The sequence below is a fragment of the Hippoglossus stenolepis genome, chromosome 16 (genome assembly GCF_022539355.2).
Source record: "Hippoglossus stenolepis isolate QCI-W04-F060 chromosome 16, HSTE1.2, whole genome shotgun sequence".
Taxonomy (NCBI): domain Eukaryota; kingdom Metazoa; phylum Chordata; class Actinopteri; order Pleuronectiformes; family Pleuronectidae; genus Hippoglossus; species Hippoglossus stenolepis.
Window position 1 is genome coordinate 8465588 of NC_061498.1, and position 20522 is coordinate 8486109.

At 42.4% G+C, this 20522-nt stretch overlaps 1 protein-coding gene across 2 annotated transcripts in view; it reads left to right on the forward strand.

The window, feature by feature from the left end:
- The window catches only part of prkcab (protein kinase C, alpha, b), an 83522-nt gene that overhangs the window by 27608 nt on the left and 35392 nt on the right, over positions 1-20522 (forward strand). For both annotated transcript variants that reach the window (XM_035181485.2, XM_035181486.2), the window contains exon 3: positions 2587-2669. In XM_035181485.2, the coding sequence (XP_035037376.2) occupies positions 2587-2669 (83 nt within the window). The remainder of the gene's footprint in view (positions 1-2586; positions 2670-20522) is intronic.

Below are 20522 nucleotides of genomic sequence, written 5' to 3' on the forward strand. Positions count from 1 at the left end.
GATGCCCCACAAGCTCCCAGCATGCATCTGTGTTTCAGCCACTGCAGCATGTTGGTTTCTTAAAACAGTTTTTAGATTAGTGTGTGTGTGTGTGTGTGTGTGTGTGTCAGGCAAGCTTAGCCAGACTTACACAAGACAGAGACAGTGTATTTTCTCCAACTAAAATCCTTTGCGTTGACTGTTCTACACACATACACTCCAAAACTAGATTTATCCCCTCCACTGTACATAGATTAGCTGCCCCTTCTTCACCTCTGATCTGAGATCAGTGTCAAGTCAGTCTGCTCAGCTCCACACTACAGCATGAACAGAAACTGGTCTGAGATCAGCACCAAGCAGGGGTGGCGATGGACCAGTGGGTGTGTGGCTGCGAGTGTGAGGAGCCCTGATAGATGGAGGGAGAGAAAGTAGTTTGAACGTCATTACAGCCGTGCTTCACATGCTGTAAGTAGGCTGTGGAGAGGAAAAGAGAAACCTGACGGTTGCGCTCAGAGTTAATCCCGCTGAGTAAAAGTGTTTGTTGCAGAGTTGCTGCACCCAGGATGAGAATACTGAGCAGATATCATGTGTTTTTTACTTCTTCTTTGCATGTGAGCAAATATTTTAATTTCATTGACAGCAGAGTGGGCAGCATGTGGGATGGGAGGATTGAAAGTTTGACTTCGGGGTGAGTGGTGGGTGGATGTGATGTGGGAATGAAGGCTCTGAGGTCACTACCAAAACAACTGCTAATATACTCAGTAGTCACAGATTTCTAAAGACTTGCTGGAAAAAAAGTAAAAAGCTTCTACACTGGATTTTGTCTGTTTTTACACAACCTGTGATGAGAAATAAAAAAATAAACCCAAGACTGTGCAAATATATAGTGTTAATATGATTGAGTAATTACTGAATCCAATCTGAATTAGGTCCCTTTTAGAATCTAATAACAACACGAGATGTTCATCCCAACGTCCATCACACTACACAATAAGGAAACATGTTGATTTGATGTATATCAATAACCTTTGCACTTTGTCTGGCACATTTCACACCCTGGTTTTAAGGTTTTAATGCAAGTTTTCATCTTTCAAGCATTATATACTTTTAGTGTTTTATCATTTTAAGTGTTTTTAGGGCAGGTGCAACATTCAACTCACTTTTATTCTGCATTTTTTTTCTGGGTCTTACACAAGATGTCCTTCTGAACTGTTTTTTTGTCGTTTGTTGTCCTGTTCTCTGTGGCCCAAGAAAGATTTCCCCATGGGGGAAATCTTGAAGGCATTTGAAGGCATCAGCGAGTACATGAATCTATATATGTACCGATCTGATACAACATCTTAAAAGTAAATTGCAAAAGTATTACTGAAATTTTCTTTTCCCAGAAATCACTTCACTGGCAAGTACCCGTTTTAGAGCAGCGAAGAGGAAGTGATTTCCAGTAGAGTAGTGTTAGCCAGAGCTAGCTAAAACTTTAAGGTGATATTTCACACAGATGGTTCTAGCTGTACGTAGAACTCAACCTGACTCTGTCATTTTTAAAATGCACATTGTGCAAAAACAAACGGCTCAGACGTCAACATTAGAGCTCAGATTAACAAGTGTTATTATTTTGATGAGCTTAATAACCCCCTTCTCTCTCGCTGCCTAATTTCCTCTTTATTACTCAAATGAATGGATTTGTACTGGAGCTCTTCACTGCTACTGCCTCAGAATTCATCATTCCATTCACCCATCTATCCATCATAAATCTAACTGAGCATCTTGATACAATAAAGCCTTTTGAATTGATCCCCTGCTGTTCCTTTGGACTTCTCCGTAAACTAATTTCTCCCGTTTAACCAGTGCCCGTCAGATTTTCTGGCAACTGCGACGTAGCTGGCAGAGTTAGAGACAAAAATCCACACAAACACGAGGGTGCTAGAGCACAGAAGTGCACATGAACAAGCCGCCAGCTTGACAATGAGAGACACAGACAGATTGTGTGAGAACGACAAAGAAAGAAAGAGGAATTTTAACTAATGGCAGGAGAAAATACAGTTGGAAACACAGAGTGCGAGTCGGAGAGAGTCGGCTTGTGTTCTAGCTGTCACAGATGTCCACACTTTTGCTTTTCCCTCCCAAAATCTGCGGCAGGGTCCGAATGTAAATGCCACCGTAGCTAACGTGACAGCAGCATCAGGTGTCGTGTCAGTCATATCACGCAGAGTGACACTTTGGACGAGTTCAGTGGGAGACAATGATGCAATCGGCGTCAACCCAACAGATTTTAAAGAGCTGAGGGCTGCAGAACACAGTGACATTATTTGTGTGGGTGTGAGTGTGGGTGCACACGTGTGTGAGTCTGTTTATCTGTTTGCATTTTCTTATGAGTCCATATGGGACAGGCTTCGACTCATTTTAAGAATGATTTGAAAATAATTGTCCATTTGTCAGACAACTTGCATAAAATACTCGACAGAAGGATGTAATACTTTGTGTGTGTTTGTGTTTTAAGAGGCAGATTTGGCAGGTGTGCGCACATTATGTGCATGTAAGAACAAAATGAGACAAACTGTTCACAATGTTGTATTATAAACTCTCTTCTCTCTCTCTCTTTCCTCTTAGTGTGTTGTTTTGTGGTTCACAAACGCTGCCATGAGTTTGTCACCTTCTCCTGTCCCGGAGCCGACAAGGGCCCTGACACAGACGTAAGTTGATACTTTATACACAACCTCTCCTTTCAGCCTTTTCTCCAAATGTCCAGACACCTGAGGACGTCCCTCAGTACACAAAGAGGATTTACCTTGTTTGGTCTGGGCCTGCAGACTTTGGTTTAGTCTGAACCAAAAAAACAGGTATGAAAGGTGTTAAGAGGGGGATTTCAGTCTGGATCAAACTGAACCATGCTTTGCTTTGTTAGCAGTTTGAAAACACTTTTTGGAATAATTCAGACTTCCAGACTAATTACAGGAAGTAGTGAAGAAAGTGCCTCAGACAATATCACATCTGAACAACGAAGATGTTAATCTGGTGCATTTGAGCGAGTGTTGAGTACTGCGCTTGACGTTGGAGATGCTGGTAGTAAAACCATGATGAAATTAACAAAATGAACTGGTTCACTTATTCTCTCCATTCACATGGAGGCTGAATGAAACGGAAATGCAAACTGAAAAGGTCAAAGAGGCTAACACAAAAAGCCAATTAAACACTATATCCTCACTCTTCATCAGACTGAAATACCAACTAATGAATTTTCCCTTGCTAAACCAATTAAGATGGAGAAACATGCCCACACCACTATTCTCTCATGTTTACACAGTGGCAACATCAAAACCTGTGTTTTTTTAGCATCTGAATTGTCTGATACACTTGATTAACTGAGATGAAACGGAAATGCAAACTGAAAAGGTCAAAGAGGCTAATTCAGATTACATATACGTGGATGGTTTTCAAAATAAAATGTTTAATTGCTATTAAATATTAATTTTCAACATTATTTATTCAGTGATGATTAAGTTGAACAGATAGGAGTTTGGTTGCTTATGAGATTCAAATCTTTATGGGCACGACTTGCTTCCATATGGTGAACAAACAAGTTTAATGTGACTCTGCCTTATTTCGATGATTTGAGTGGAAACTAATGGAGTCATTTTGTCCTGTTAGTGCTTACAAATCTGAATTTGGCACAGATATTACAATTACAGGGTAAAGTGATTATAGAGTCTCTCTCGTTTGCTTCTCTCATCTCTACGCCATTTCAATCAATATTATGTTATGACACGAGTGTATAGCAATATATCACCATATTGATTTTTCTGTATCAGCAGGTTTGTGGCATCCACGCGTCAGGTTCGATAACATCGTCCCTCATCAGCCTCCTCTCTTTCCCCCCAGCTGATGCGATGCTGTCGGGGGCAGAGTGGTGATGTTTTATCAGTGTTGGAGTCTGACCTCTGTGGTCCCTCCAGGTGTAATAGCTCTGTTTGGGGTCCACGTGTCAACCTGCTGTAAAAGTTGAACCTCGCTCTCCTCTTCCCTCCGGCCAGGAAAGAGATCTGTCCTTGGTTAGATAAGAGAGGAGGTTAAGCACAGCTGCAACATGCACATGGTGTCTGTTTAGTTCAAACACGCATCAGCAAAGAAAGTAAACCAGAAACACTATAGTCATGCTCACATTTAGAGGACAAGCATTTGTATCATCTCATCAGTAGCAGAGATGCTCCTTCCATTACTTATTCCGATACCTGGACTTCACGTATTGGCTGATACAGAGAACCGATCCGATACCACAACGTTATTCATTGTTGTATGGCCTATTGCTAGTGTTGTAATTGGCAACACCAGTGCCACCCCTCGAAACGGAAGTCTTTCATGCGTACACGTCGCCGTTTTACTTGTGTGGGAAGTTCCAGTTCCTGAAATGTTGCCAAATTGGTGACATTATATCTAGCTCTGACTACGCTACCAGAAATCACTTATTTTTCGCCACTCTTCAAACAGTACTAGCCACTGGCGGTACAGTAGTATAAGTACTTTTAATAAGTGATTGCCGTTTGTTTGTGTGAAACCATCTTGGGTCGTTTTAATAGATTTGTGTACCCACCGTTGCCCAACCATTTTCGTCAGTATCTGAGTAATTTCCACTGCTGGTATCGGAACACTTGTAAATCACTACTCTCTGAATCACCACTGCACATTTGCAAACACAAAAAGCCAATTAAACACTATATCCTCACTCTTCATCAGACTGAAATACCAACTAATGAATTTTCCCTTGCTAAACCAATTAAGATGGAGAAACATGCCCACACCACTATTCTCTCATGTTTACACAGCGGCAACATCAAAACCTGTGTTTTTTTAGCATCTGAATTGTCTGATACACTTGATTAACTGCAATGACGAGACTCCTCGCAGCGATTCCCATCGTCTCCTCATTAAATATTATCAGGAGTCATTACAATGTGTTAAATGGACGGAAAGTCAATGCAGTTTAGTGATGCTTTTGCAGCGTCCCATTTGATCAAGAGCACACTTTAACGTTAACGTCTGGTGTTTTATCAACCTATATCAAAGCTGTGGCTCTGTATTGGCTTCTCTTCATCTTTGTGTCGTCTTTTAAAGGCTCATTATTCTTGACCTATTTTTCATTTTATCACTTTATCACTGCTAGGCTACCTTCTTGTTATTTAACCACGCTTTACCTCAGCTCTTTCTGTCCATCGTCCCAGCCGCAAAAAAATTCTCCGTCTTTCTACTCTTCTTTCATATATTTATTCCCTTTCTCTTATCTACAATTATTTGTACTTCTATCTTAGTGAGGACACTCATTAGCATAATGTGTTCCCAAGCTCCTCGGCCTAACCGTAACCATCACGACTAAATGTCTAACCCTCATCTAAACCTAATTCTAACCCTCAAACAGCCCAATGAAAAAATGAGGATCGGCAAAAGTTTCCTCACTTCATAAGACCGAACGTAAAAATGGTCCTCAGAAAGATATCAGTACAAATACACACACACATAAACACACAGACCCTACATCACTGGCTTCAACTGCCCATTGTGAATTTTGATCTGCCTGTTTCTGTGGCTCATTATCTACCCACTGGCTTTTGCTTTGGCACAGAGTGAATACAGGAAGCCCATTGGGGAGGGACCTCTTTGAATTCCAAATGTTGATATGGGATTAGCTCATGCACAACCAGCTCTTTTCTTTCTTTTATTTCCAGTCAGTTTTTCACACTTTTTCAGAATAACAACAGTTTGTCCTTTACCGTATTCTTCTTATTCTCAATAAATCCATGACTCTATGAATCTGAGAAACACACACACAAACATTTCTTTTTGGAGAAACCCTCCATTGGCTAAACTGCTTACCATAACATTAACATATTAACATGTCCTCATTGGCTTTAACAACCCTGTTTTCAGATATTTTTGTAGAACAAAAGATTGATTGATGGGTTGATCGAGAAAATCGGCTGAATAATCAATAATAAAAATTATGGCATTGCTTCATCTTTCAGGCGTTTAACAGCTAATTTCCAGAAAACATTATTTTTAATTTCCCTTAAAGTGATGTGGTATAGAATGGTCTCATGCAATTTGCTTTAGGTATATAAATAGGTATATAAATTATCCTAGAAAGTCCTTTAGAATTAGCACCAAGTTCTGTAGGCTAATAAGCTGTAAAATATTACTCACATAAAATTTACCAAAGTAATTTTTAGGTTCAGTGTTACACATGAGGCATAAGGTTTGTTAAAATAAGTCCTTAATAATGAATTCAATTCTGTGTTGCACTTACTGCCTGAATACTCTTGTGACCAACAGGAGCCGGTCCAACAGCAAAAATATGCATTTTAGGCCGAGCTACGTGGTTTGTTGTCCATGATTTATTAATTAATATGGTTTTATGTTTTGAATTCAGCGAGAACAACTGAGCAGGGATTGAGTGAGTGAGTCACGGACACCTATCCCTCCATCCCTCTCTCCTTCCTTCCATCTTCACTCCTCCATCTCTGCCCCTCAGCATCTGAATCTACGTGGTGACACTTTGAATTTGGCTTGGAGCTCGGATAGAGAGAGATTCTTTCTCTTTCTCTCTCTCTCTCTCACTCACTTGCGCACACACACACACACACACAGGTTTGCGCAGCTATTCTCATTAGGATCTTGTATTGAATTGTATTGATTGTGGACAGCCAAAACCATAACCCTAAACTTAACCATGACAAATTCATGCCGAACCCTAACCTAACCACAATTCAAATCTTACCTCTAACCTTAACCAGCACCTCAGAAATTAACTTTTGTGTCATTAGGACTGAGCTTTGGTCCCCATGAGGTCCACTGTTCCTTTGTTTATGCTTCGAAACGGTTCTGAACAGGTAACAAAAGCGAGCACACACACACGCACGCACGCACGCATGCACGCACGCACGCATACACACACACGCACGTACACCCTCTAGCCCCCATTGTATCCGCCTTGGTGTGTGAATGGCGTCATCTGTCCGGCAGATGCTTTGATCCACTCACAGAACAACATGGAGAAGAGATGGAGAGGGAGAGATGTTCACATTAGCATTTGAGTGAAAAGTTCTCTCTCTCTCTCCCTCTCTCCCTCTCTCCCTCTCTCTCTCTCTTCTCTCTCTTCTCTCTCTCTCTGTTTCTCATTCAACACGTAGTGATGCGTAGGTGGTAAATAGTGCTGTATTGTCAGTCAAGGATCTCTCTGGAACCAGTGAATGAAGGTGACTCATCCATAGAGAAACAATATGGCTTTCACAATCAACTTTACATCAGCACAATGGGCCAATACCTCTAACCAGATCAAGTCTCTTTGAGAACCTCCTTTCTGTTTTTTGGGGGGTGATATGACTTCATTGCAGTGACAGATTTGATTAGTGTGACATGGGCAGATTATGCTTTACATGCTTATATTGCCGTTACTCTCTTTGGCAAATCCTCTTTCCTGCCATCTGTCTTTTGCCCTGTTCATTATCAAGTGTACAAGTGCACAGTGTAGTTTAAAGATGGCTTTTCTTTTTTTCATCCAGCTCCATGTGTTTTATTTATCACGTGTTATTGCTTCACAGGACTTATGACATCTTTGACATACTCGTGGGATTTAGTGTGCTGCTGACATTTATTTTGAACAATGAGGAAAATTCTTTTTAGGACTCAGTTTCAGAGCTGTCCCGAATATATTTTGTTTGGGGGAGGGACTTCGATGCATCAATGGAACTCACCATCAAATATCTGTTTTTAGGTTCACCAACACAGGTACCCCATGAGGATTAGAGGATCTAATTAGATGTCAGTGAATTTGCAATTCCATGAGGTAATACATGTAAACAGATGTAAACACAAAATGATGTGAAAACTCCATTAGGATGCCATCATGTAATTAATACGTATAGATGTCTAAGATCAGAACAATCCACATGCCTTTATTGGTCTATTGCTTATTTAGAGTATGACCTTATTCAGATGAAAGTAATCAGAAAATGCTGTTTACGTGTCTTATTCAGACTATATGGGTTAATATTGGAACATTGCTGTCTATGTAAATGTGTCTATTGTGTCCATCTCACGTGCAGTATTATTCTCCCACAAAGAGAAAGAGGCAGAGAAAACCACACACAGCCACATGTCCTGCTGGTTGATTTACTTGCTCCAACCATTGGCTTAGGTTATTTAGCTGCGTTTAACTAATTCTCCCTAATATATCACTGCCGCTTTTTCTGAGACAAATATGACACGATTATGTGCTCATAAATACTCAAAGCGAGCCTGATTCCCCAGGGGAACTCATATTGTTGATGTCCCACTTATTTGTGCAGAAAAACAGGATTGCTGGCTGGTTTATTGTCTGGTGTCAGTACCTGTCAGCTGTCATCTGCCTACTGTCAACCTGCACTGAAAGACAGAGTCAAAGCTTCACAGTGACTCAGATGAAAGCTGTTGGGTTCCTGCATGTTTCTGCATCACTTTGACACATTGACAGGTGGAGAGGTGAAACATGGCAAATCCCTTGTTCCTTCTGCCTCCTCATCCTGCTGTCGGCAGCTGTGACTGCTGAACGCTGCTTTGTTTTTTCAGCCTCAGAGGCCGCAGCCTCGGTTCCGACGCAGTTATTGGGCATCAGTGCAGCTCTGGGGACTTTTCTTTCACTTACTTTGTCACCTTCACTTAAAGGTTCAGTGTGTAGAAATTCGGGACATCTAGTGGTGAAGTTGCATGTTGCAGCTGAATACCCCTCACCCCACCCTCCCCTTCCAAACATGGTCATTGTAAAATCACCATGTAGCTGATTATTATATGCTTGACTGAATAACTTCACTTTCAAACTCAGATACCAGTGGTTTCCTCCTGCACAGGTATCATGGATTCAGCAAAGTTCCTTCGTAGCGTCGGCCCGGCCTTGTTAGCAAACTAGTCCACATTTCCCGTGGCTTCCTGCACCATTACTGTGCCAGTCTCGAGCCATTACCCTCCCAGCAGCTCAGCTCTCCAACCTGCTGCAACAGCTGGGCGAGCTCGCGCAATAACACGGCCGATTCAGCAGCTTACACAATGTCAAATCTCTCCACATGTTAATGCCGAAATGCACCGAGAGCAGATTACAGATTAGAGAGTCAAACCCCGTTCAGCGCGCGGTGCAAAACACAGGGCAAATGATAAGCAGCCAGAGACGATGAAGTAACTTGTGGTAACCTATACAATATGTGCAGTAAGTCAGAGAGTATAGCTGAGCAGATGAAAGCCCGGATGTGTGTTATTAACCCAGAGGAGCAGATCAGTTCTTTAGATTAGATTATGTAACATGGCTGCACTGAGGGGCTGTGGACATGACGCAGCTCTTCAGCCAAAAATCACAATCTGTCTGACTGTTGAGTAGTAAGCAACATGACTTCAGGCTCACCAGATGTCCCAGGCTGACACGGCCTCTGGTCATTTCACACACACTGCTCTTAATGGGAGGAAATATTGTGTTTCCACTGTTTCAACAGTGTTAATGCTTAAGATTAAAAAGTAAATACAGATGAGGCAGGTTTAGGTCATCATATATTTGATATTACACATAATGGGATACGAATATGTGCATGAAAATTCCTGCTACAACCATCAATACGTTCGCAAATCTCAGATGTTGGAACAGCTGGAGAAATCTGAGTGATTACATAAGCTGCTGATTTAATTACAGATATCAAATTGCAATCTGCAGTTATGGGCCTAATGCCTGGTTACATAAGCCAGTGTGTTAGTTAGTTAGATAGTAAATGAATATTTGGGCTTGAAGGGGACACATTGTTTTCACCTGCAGTCAGTGACGGCTCCCAGTGGGATCTTTAACTGACTCACTGGGACGTTCAACCACAGACACTGTAATTTGTGTAAGACGTTCATATAAACAGAAGAGAACTGTGACATCATCTTCTACTGTAAACAAATCTTGTTATTTTTATCCCTGCCATGTTTATGCCTCTGCCTGAGTGTGAGTGGTGCACGGGGACAGAATACACTCGCTGTCAGATGATCTCTTTTTGGTGTTGTTGATAGGGTGTGCAAATGAAAACATCACACGTTCCTTAAATGCGGCACGTCTAAATGCTGGAGTGTGAAGAACGCCGTTTGCCTGACTGTCCCCAGGCTGCGCTGCAGAGAAAAGGAAAACACTCTGTCGGCTCTCACTCATAGTCTTCCTCTCCTCGCCTCAGGTCTCTCTGCCCTAATTATCTGTCACCAAGCTACACTCGCGTCGGAAAATGGCCACCTTAGCAAAACACACTCAGTGGGGCGTCTGTACAGAAGCGCAGCCACCAGCTGACTTCTGCAAACGCCTGCCTCTGTTACAGCAGCGCCGCTCCTCCATCAGTGGGTGGGGCACAGTTTAAAAGGTCTGAGCCGTGTGGGCCAATAATCAGCCTCTCACAGCTGGCATTTTGTACTCGACTTGCCTCGGACTACATTTGCTGGACGGACTTTAACCAACAATATTTTTCATTTTATCAAGCAATCTGTCCATTTTTACATCGATCAATTCCTCATTGAGTCGAAAAAATATCAAATTCGTTGACCTGCACTGACCATTGTGTTGACAAGAAACTAATATTAGAAAATTGTAAAAAAAAACAAAACATATTTACATAACAGCCTCATAAAACAGTCTCCTACACTTCCCTCTGTGTGCTTTGCTCTTGAAACATGTTTAATAGAGTTATTACGTAACCCCACTGCGTGTGTTTGTACGTTAATATGTTTCTATGCGTGTGTGTGCTTCGCAGCATGTGTGATGAGTGGATGTTATTAACAGCGTGCCTCATTAAAATCCACTTGTAGGCCGACAATGACAGAAGCCCTCTGCCTTAATAAACCCCAAAGACCTGAAGAGGAGAGGGAGCCGGGGATGAAGACACGAGTGTGAGGCAATTAAAAAAAAGGGAGAAAAGTTAGTAGAGCTTCAGCAGAACACTTGGGTCAGACTGTTCCGGTGGTAATAAAGTTAAAGAATGATAGTGAATTATGAGCGAAGCAGAAAGCAGCGTAATATCAGTGGACTTTGCCATAATTAAAGCCGCGGGCTGGTTTTAAGCCCACACAGCCGGTATGTTACACACGGGACACTTTGTTTCAAATGTTGTTTTTCGGTTAAAGAGTAAAAGAGCTAATGCAGAAGTGTTTCCTCTGCATTCCTATTAAAGCCTCACAGTGTTTGCAGCCTAGTGTGACCAATGCCTTATTTTATGCAGCGTAATTATCATCTCCAAGATAAATGGATAATATTTCAGCGCAGATAAAGCTTCATTGTGCTGAGCAACATGCCCCGCATGCCAATTATGTCCAACTTCCTCCTGAAATGTTAATTAATGGGAGTAGGTCATGTTTGGATGAGAATTCATTTTTTCCTTTTTTATAAGGGGAATTCAAAATGTGCCCAAACATGCAGGAAAAGACAGTGAGACCATGTATAAAGGGAGAACTGAGACATCAAGATAGGGTAGGAGGGAATTATGAGGTCAGGGCATTGAGTTCCCTTCAAAGTTTTATTAAATTAAGAGGAATTTAGTGAATCTTCTCCCGGGGAAAAGAACAGTGAGTTGCTGCACCTGACATCCTGGTCTTTAAAATAATCTCAGAGAGTGGGAGGAGGAGTGGATAATGAAGACAGAGGAGAAGGGAGATGTTGATCGGAGGAGAAGAAGAAGAGGGGGAGGGACAGTTGGTAATGCGAAGTACAAACTAGCACATGGAAATTGAGCAAAGATGGTTAAACAGAAGAGGAAAATGTACAAGGTTGTCACCTCCCTCTGCATGAACCCTCAAGAAGGAAAAGTAGAGCAAAGGGAGAAGTCTGGGAGCTGGAGGGCTTTCAGCCTGCAGGGACAATGGAGGAGAAAATTAGGGAGATGTGTCATATGCAGTGAAGGAGAGGAGGAGGAGAGTGTGGTTTGTAGTATGTTGTGCGTGTCAAAAGGCCAATCCCTGCTGGGCTGTGATGAACAAGAGGAGGAGCGGTAATCAGGCCAATGAGCACAGCCTGAGAGGAGCATGAGGAGACCGAGTGACCTGTGAGTGGCCGACATGCACAGACCCTCTGACAGTTACTGTAGAGATGGTCAGATGATGACGTACACGGAGCATGATCACCCTTGTGTCCTTGTACATGTGCAAGTCGCACTGTTGGATGCCAGTGTTGGTGTGTTCTCCACATTCTGCTGTGCCGTATGGTGTGTGTGTGTGTGTGTGTGTGTGTGTGTGTGTGTGTGTGTGTGTGTGTGTGTGTGTGTGTGTGTGTGTGTGTGTGTGTGTGTGTGTGTGTGTGTGTGTGTGTGTGTGTGTGTGTGTGTGTGTGTGTGTGTGTGTGTGTGTGTGTGTGTGTGTGTGTGTGTGTGTGTGTGTGTGTGTTCCCTCTTTGCCAGTTGCATCTGCTCTCTCTCCTCATTTTTAGGAGTTATCAGAACACTTGGTCCTCTCTTTCCTCTTTTAGGGCATCAAAGACATCCGTCCATATGTGTACCACTTATCCTTTCCAGGGTTGTAGGGAGGCATTTGTTAATTTGTGTTCAAGCTCAAGTTTTAGTTTGAAACTGAGGCATTTTATTGGATTAGATTAAAGATAATCAATTTCAACAAGTCCTTACAGTTTCAAACAACAAATCCCTGTTGAGATGAAGTTATCAATTACTATTACTCAAAACCAACTGCCAGTTTGATCCCAGCTCTTATTTTCTTAAGTTTATAACCTATAACCCTCAATCTTCTATGGGAATGAAAGCAGAAACATCACATAAGTCTGTCAGGGCTGGAGAAACTATTTAATCAATTAACTGATTTAATAAGATCGGTGCCTTCCTATTTTAAATAAAGCTTTAAATAAGAGATCTGCGTTTTGTTTCTAATACAGGTGAACTTTTGAAGCATTTCTTCCTTGTGTTGCATATTGAATGATGATGAGATAAGGTAGACCATCTCTCTGGAAGTCAACAGTATGGTAGTATTAGGTCAGTTATATATTTTGCGTCGAGACAGAAGGAAATAACGCATCGCAGGATTTCAGAAAGGGGCTAAAAAAAAGTCAGTGCAGGTGGTTTGGGGGTTGAATTATGATGCCACATGGATGCGTCCCTGTGGAGGTAGACAGGGTTCGTCCATATGGTCAGAGACAAAGGGAGAGACCCTGAACATGATGGAGGGATTGCATAACCCATCTGGTCGGGGAACACCTTGGGATGCCCTGGAAAGAGGCAGAAGAAGAAGTGTTGTCAGCTCTATGGCTACTGTAGAGGACTTTCCGTTTGAATGGAGAAAATTAAGAGAGCGCAGTACTAGACACTAGCTCAAATGCGCTTAATGAAAGTCCTCGTTGTTCAACAATATAGACAATAGTAACCATGCGAGCCTTGGCAACTGCGATTCTGAAGAGACCAGTAGGCAATTGGTCTGAATGTTTCACACAAACCGAACCATGGTTCAGTTTGATCCCGACTGAGACCCCCTCGTTTTGGTCGGTTAGTCTGGGCCGTGGTGTGAGGAACCTTTCACACCTGAATTCAGCCCATTATTAATGTAAAGTCTACTGGTTTTAGACCAAATCTTAGGGTACATCTCTCTGTCAGGTACACACACACACACACACACACACACACACACACACACACACACACACACACACACACACACACACACACACAAGCGCACGCCCACACGCTGATAGCTGCCCCAGAAATGTCAGTCTGAGCCGGTGCTGGTTGGTGCAGTGTTACTGAAGAGTTGCTCAGAAAGGTGGACTCTTAGCCTCTCTGACATGTTTTCCTCTCCCGGGTCGACACGCTCTGTTATCGTGACCCATTGCACTCCCCACACTAAACTTGCCTGAGATCAGCTTTGAAGCTGAAAATGCTGTTTACCTGAGGAGCTCGGTCCATTAAATCACATTAGCTGGAAAATTTGCAAGTGGCTAATACCAGTTGAACTTTGAGTCTCTTAAGAAATAATTTAATATTTAATGTTACACCAAGAAACCCTGCACTCATTCCTCCATACACAGTCAGCTCACCTGAATGAAAGGTGTTAAATTGCATGATCCTTAACAAACTCTCCCCGACACGACAACTGCATCTTTAGTTCCGTGCTTCATGTACAAGGCGCTTACTCTGTCTTTATTCATTCCAGACACACAAGCACTCATTGCTGGGTCTAATTGCTGAATGAATGGAAGCTCATTTAGGGCAGACAGACTAACGATGGTGCCACATCCCGCTTCCCGCTGAGGTGAAGTGCAGAAGATGAATAGTCATAAAACATGCACCCTCAGCGGGTGAAAGACTTCGGAGTGGCCTGATGGGAAGTGTTTGAGATGAGGAAGCGCACCGCAGAGCCTAACCTGATTCAGGAACTTAATGGCTGCTCATGAACAACACCTCACTGCTGAGCCTAATTTCATAAAGCGCAAATTAGGTTGTGTCCTCGATGATTAATGTGCATAACAATACGTTGGAGTGCACAGAGTTTGTGGATAACAGAGGTGGAGTTTCAGTTAAATGCCACTGTCTTTTTCTCTTTGGTATTTGGTATTTTAGTTTGATTTCCTAATAATGAAAACGGATTGAGCTCATCGCAGTGGGTTATGAATCTGAACCTCGGTAAAATCTGCAAAATTATAACATTGGAGTTGTGACAATCGTTGCTCCCCCATTCCTCCTTTCTTTCCTCCCCCTTGTCCTCATACTTTACTATTTTCCTCAAGTTCATCACTTCTTTCCTGCACCTCCTGCAGTTTGCTTCCATTGTCGTTCAGTCATCACAAATGCAACAGCAAAGACTGACCAGGGACACAAAAGTTGCTTTGCTGTCATAAATGCACTGCTCGACGTGCTGTATAACACACACACACACACACACACACACACACACACACACACACACACACACACACACACACACACACACACACACACACACACACACACACACACACACACACTCACTCACTCTTAATCTCTCTCTGCCTCAAGCCTCTGGTGTACTAAGTATTTGGTCAGCAGAAGAAATCAACACTGTTAGCTTTGCTTTTCCGAAAGTTCACACTCTTACAGTTCTTGCTAAAATATTCACTCGGACAAACTCTAATCCACAATGACTGGGTTACCCTGTGAATTATAAAGTTTATGGTTAAAATGTGACATGCAAACCTCACGTTTAAAAAAAAACATTGTTTGTATGCAGCAGAGTAAATGAAAGGAAATCCTCTATGTTGCTTGCTGGTGAACTCCGAAGAAGATATACAGTATGAGATAAAAAGTAAATCTCAAGCTTAATCTGCAAAACCTTTTAAAGGGGAAAAAAAAAGCTTGACTGAGGCCAAATCATAAATAGTGTTATTTACCACTTGAGGATAATCAAGTAATGACATTGAATTTATCAGATGAGAGTTTTATGAAAGATTTATAGACCCACAGTACACCTGGTGTGTGTGTGCATGTGTGGGTATGTGCATAAGTGGGTATGTGCATGAGCCTCTGTATCTACTCGTGCCTGCCTGTGCATGTGTGTGTATTTGCAGGATGGTAAATAGTGCGTGTTTGTGGGCAGACGGCAGCCAGGGAGCTGACCTATTCCTCAGACTGGAGGCCGCGGCCACTCAATGTTTAATGTCAGCACCGGGGAGGGACCACAGGAGAGTTGGGGAGGTGGTGGGAGGAGGAGGAGGAAGAGGAGGAGGAGGAAGGGATGTAGCAGGTTTGTTGCTGCATTTCCAGTCCAAGAATACACATTCCTCTCCCGTGTGCATGATGATGTCCAAAACAGGCTGAGATGTGTCACATACAGTACCAGCTTTTCTCCTGGGAAAGTGAGACAACTTGTTGAAGTGTTCACTGTACAAGGCGTGATGCCAATGCTGTGATTTGTTTTTTCCTGGATGTACTGCCGCACTTTATCACCCACGACCTGAAAAAGCAGCCATCAGGTAAATCTAGAGCTGAAACAGAGCCATCAGTTTCCATGAGGCGCCAGGGCTGAGATTCCACTCTGTCTGCCTCTGTCTCTATAACAAAGCCACCTCAGTGTGTGTTGCTCCACTGTGGACGTCACCTCCTCTCCTCCTGTCTTCCTTCCGAGCATACACACACACACACACACACACACACACACACACACACACACACACACACACACACACACACACACACACACACACACACGCACACATGCACACATGCACACACACATTATCATCACTCACTGGTTCACAAATCAGTTTAACCTTATGTACTCCTCTATATTAAGAAAAATAAATGTCCCAAGGCCTGGGCCTGAGTCCTCAGGGTGCAATTAGGTAGAATGTGTGAACGTGTGTGTGTGTGTCCATCTATGTGTGTTTGTGTTTTATCTCTCCCGGGTGTGCACCTTAAATATTTTTTGCCCGGGGGAGTGGGTGGTACTGGTGGGGTTGTATGACCCAAGATGGTCTCCACTGAGAACAGCCACAATCCGCATCCTACTTTGTTGTCTCAGGTAGTGACACAGCTCCCATGCAGTAACTGACATGAGTTGATTGACTTGAGTGTTCGTTTAAACACGATTTGATTGGCTGCTGCTTCCATCCACTCGCGCAGCACGAGAATGCAATGCAACGGAACCACAATGCAGTTTGGCATCGCATGACGTCACCCCATTCAAAGTGAATGAGCAGCATTTCGGTTGACGTGGCCGACGCAGACGTGCAAGTCCTGAGTAACCTATGACATAGGTTCAGGCAGCAACAGGTTTCAAACTTATAAACAGGTGAACTCAAGAGTGATTATTTTTGATCATTAAACGTTTCCGTCCCTCACTCATCCACACTCTCCTTCTCCCTTTCCGCTCTGTCGGTTGCCAACTTCCTCTGACTGTCTCTTGGTGCGAACGTGCCGAGGCAGGCCTAACCACCTCGCACCCCGCGATAGAGCTCCCATCTCCAGCAGCGACGACAGGAGGGACAGCCCTTCCTAACTGTTACTGTGGGTGACTCATCTCACACCAACACAAGAAGAGGAGGAGGGGGATAAGATGGATGCAAAAAAAAAAGCTCCCGCTAGAGTTGTCACTTTTTTGATTAATTAAATGCACAGAGCAGTTGGGGATGCTCCTCACACACATACACACACACACGTCAGGAGTGGGAGGACATCACTGGGACACCTTACACCTTCTCCATTCATTTAACTGCATGGTCCCTACACTCTTATTTATCTCTATTTTTTGCTCATTCCTTCACTTTGTCTTTCCTCCAGTTTGCTCTTGTCTGTTTTTTCTTTTCTGTTCATTTTTACCCTCCCTTTTTCTGTGCATCTCCCTCCACACCACCCTCCTCCCTCTATCTCTGTAAGCACAGAAGCCTTCTGGCCTCATTAAGCTGTCACTGATCCCTCCTGCAGCGGCCAAGCCCGTCAGATCATTAGTCAGCGCTGTCTGCGACACCCAGTCTGACAAGAATAGATCTGCCCAAACCCCCAAACCTCTAATATTCTCTAAATGTCTTGGGCGCAATCAAGCCGGCGCAGACGCCACCGCCGTATTAAGTGATCTATCAGGTCAACCGCGCCACATGAAAATGTGATGTGTGAAGTAATCATGCATGTACACATTTGTGTCATGAGTGGGTTAATTATGTGTCGTGGTGTCGTATGTAGGGGTCTGTATTTCTACCACATCATAATGTCCTCGTTATTTTGTATTATCAGTTTACCACCTCATACATCTTATTACAGTTTAAATGGTACTGTGAGCACATTTCTTTGATGAGGATTTCCAGGAAGAGGGAAAAAACATATATATATATATGGATATATACTGTATTTTAGTGTATTATAGCCCTGTACATTAAGTCTAATGAGGGTAATAGGTCAGGTCAGAGTTGGTCGGCAGTATCAAGGCAACATTCTATGATGATTATGATTGTTGTAATGACATTTGTTTGTCATTTGGAGAATTGGTCTTAGATAAAGTAATCAGATGTCATAGATATCATGCTCAGCATGGACAGATGTTCTCTTTGGAAATGATATATTGTATTTGTTCTATATTAAATGCTCAGATAGAGGCAGGTATTTAAATACACTGTGAATGATTTCAGTGATACAATCAGAAGAACAACAACTGAGTCATACTCACTGCTCTTTTTATCAGCAATCAGTTTTAGTCACTAAATATTTTTAGTCACTTCTGTTGTTTTTCTTTCCATTTTTTCACTGCTCAAAAGCTACTGTACGTAGCGGAGTATTAGGGCCATATTACAGAATCTGAATATATCTTTAATTGAGAAAACATTTTATTTTGAGAATAAAGAAAGAAAAAACATAATTTTAAGAACTAACCAGCTCCTTGTTGGAGTTCCACTCCAGTCGGTGTGGTTCTTTCCTGCACAGTCTTCATAAAATCCTGATATAATAATGTCGTGCCTGTGTGCAAAAGTATAATTTAACAAGATGATGATCTTCTGATATTCCTCCTCTAAAATGACATGTAGCTTAAAATTACAATTGAGTGAATTAATTTTTTTTTATATTATTACTTTAGTCTTGTAATTTTGAGACTTTTTCACTTTATTCTCAAAATCTCACGTTCTTATTCGCTTTAAGCAGTCCTCATGCTCCGTCGTACTACAGAGACTACACCTGCACATGTTACAGATGTAAAGCCCATTTGGAAAAGGGACGGATGAATCTATGAGTTGCTGCAAAGATATTAAGATATTATATTACTAACGACATTGTATATATAAAGTCTGAAATGTGAATCTGCTTCAAAAGGGGGAAGTAGATCTGAATCTCCTTGTCTGATAATCTTAATCCTTCATATTGTAAGAAATAGTCACATATGCTTATGGCACACTTGATATTCATAACAGGATTTGTATTGGGAGGCGATAGAGTGAATGTCTCGTACTTTAATACAAATACTTATTTTGTATTGCTGCACTGAAGCACTGCACATTTATCTGTGATGAGTTTTACAGTCAGGGGTTAGAGGTTCATCTTATTTAAGACCCACACGTCTCATCTCATCATCAGTGATGTTTTCTCTGTCTAATCATGAGGGTGTATGGTACGTATGGATAAGCCTTACGAGGATGTTCCCATATCACTAACACCTCTGGGATTAGCAGCCCTCTGACGGGCCAGCTGTTGATCTTTTTGCTTCATCCTAAAGCTGCATATCTCTGACAAGATCTGATAGCTTTTAAGTCAGTACGTACTACAGTGAAGCAGAGGGGGCATGAGGTCGTAAACTTAGCGTAACTCCGGACAGTGGCAGGAGCAAAGCTGAATATTCAGCATTTGTACTGAGGAAAGACAAAGCGACAGAGAACAGCTGGGTTCCTTATGTAATTGTCGAGACGTAAATAGTAAGGGACGCATGTTTGCAGCCATGCGCACTCACACACACACACACACACACACACACACACACACACACACACACACACACACACACACACAATCAGGTGGCACAGTGGTAATCGTCTGCTGTTTGGATGCTTGACAGAAACATCAGGGGCCAAAGCAGTCTCTCTGCCAGCTACAGGGCATCTGACATAATCCACACACACACACACACACACACACACACACACACACACACACACACACACACACACACACACACACACACACACACACACACACACACACACACACTGTTGACGTCAGAGGGTTTAGGACACATGACATCACAACACACACAGACTTAATCTAGCAGAAAGACAGAGGACACCAGAACATCTGTTTACATATTGAGAGGATGGAAACACCTTAAAGTCCAACTGAACTCACTTCATGTGTGAGGAAAATATAAAATATAACAACACTAGAACGAAGCCTTCTGATTCCAAACACACTTGAGTTACCAATAACACTTGTATGGACATATTTGTGGGAACAAATGCCTAAGACTCAGTGGTTGACTCACGTTTTAGGGCTGGTGTTGCAAGGAGTTGAAGAGCAGTACTGCCTGAAGCACATATTGTCTTGTATAACCTGCTCACACTGATACAGTTTCAACAACAGGGGAAAAACCTCCTACACAGATTTGGTTTTGCACAATTAATAATTTAACACATCTAGCTCTAACATTTGGGAACTCCGCAGTCATGCTGTTAGGTTTTGTTCACCCCTGAAGGGCTTGTCCATTCAATGTGGTAAAATTACAGCGAGCTACCGAGACTTGAAAAAGATTTTTGCAAACATCTTCTATTTTTACAATAATTAGTTGCATTGACTTTAGGGAATATCGACAACCTTAGGAGTTACTGCTTAATCATGGTTAAACGTAATAATGATAATTAATTATACATTAAAAGTCTTCACTTGCATGAACAGGTGTAATCTTTTCCAGGCAACAGGACATTTATCCTGGAATCCTCAGATCACAAGAAGATAGCTGGTTCAAATCCCGGTTTGGTGGCCTTTCTGTGTGTTTGCATGTTCTCCCCTTGTCTCCGTGGGTTTTCTCCGGGTTCTCGAGTTTCCTCCGAGAGGAGCCAACATGCAGACTCGCGTTAGGTTAGT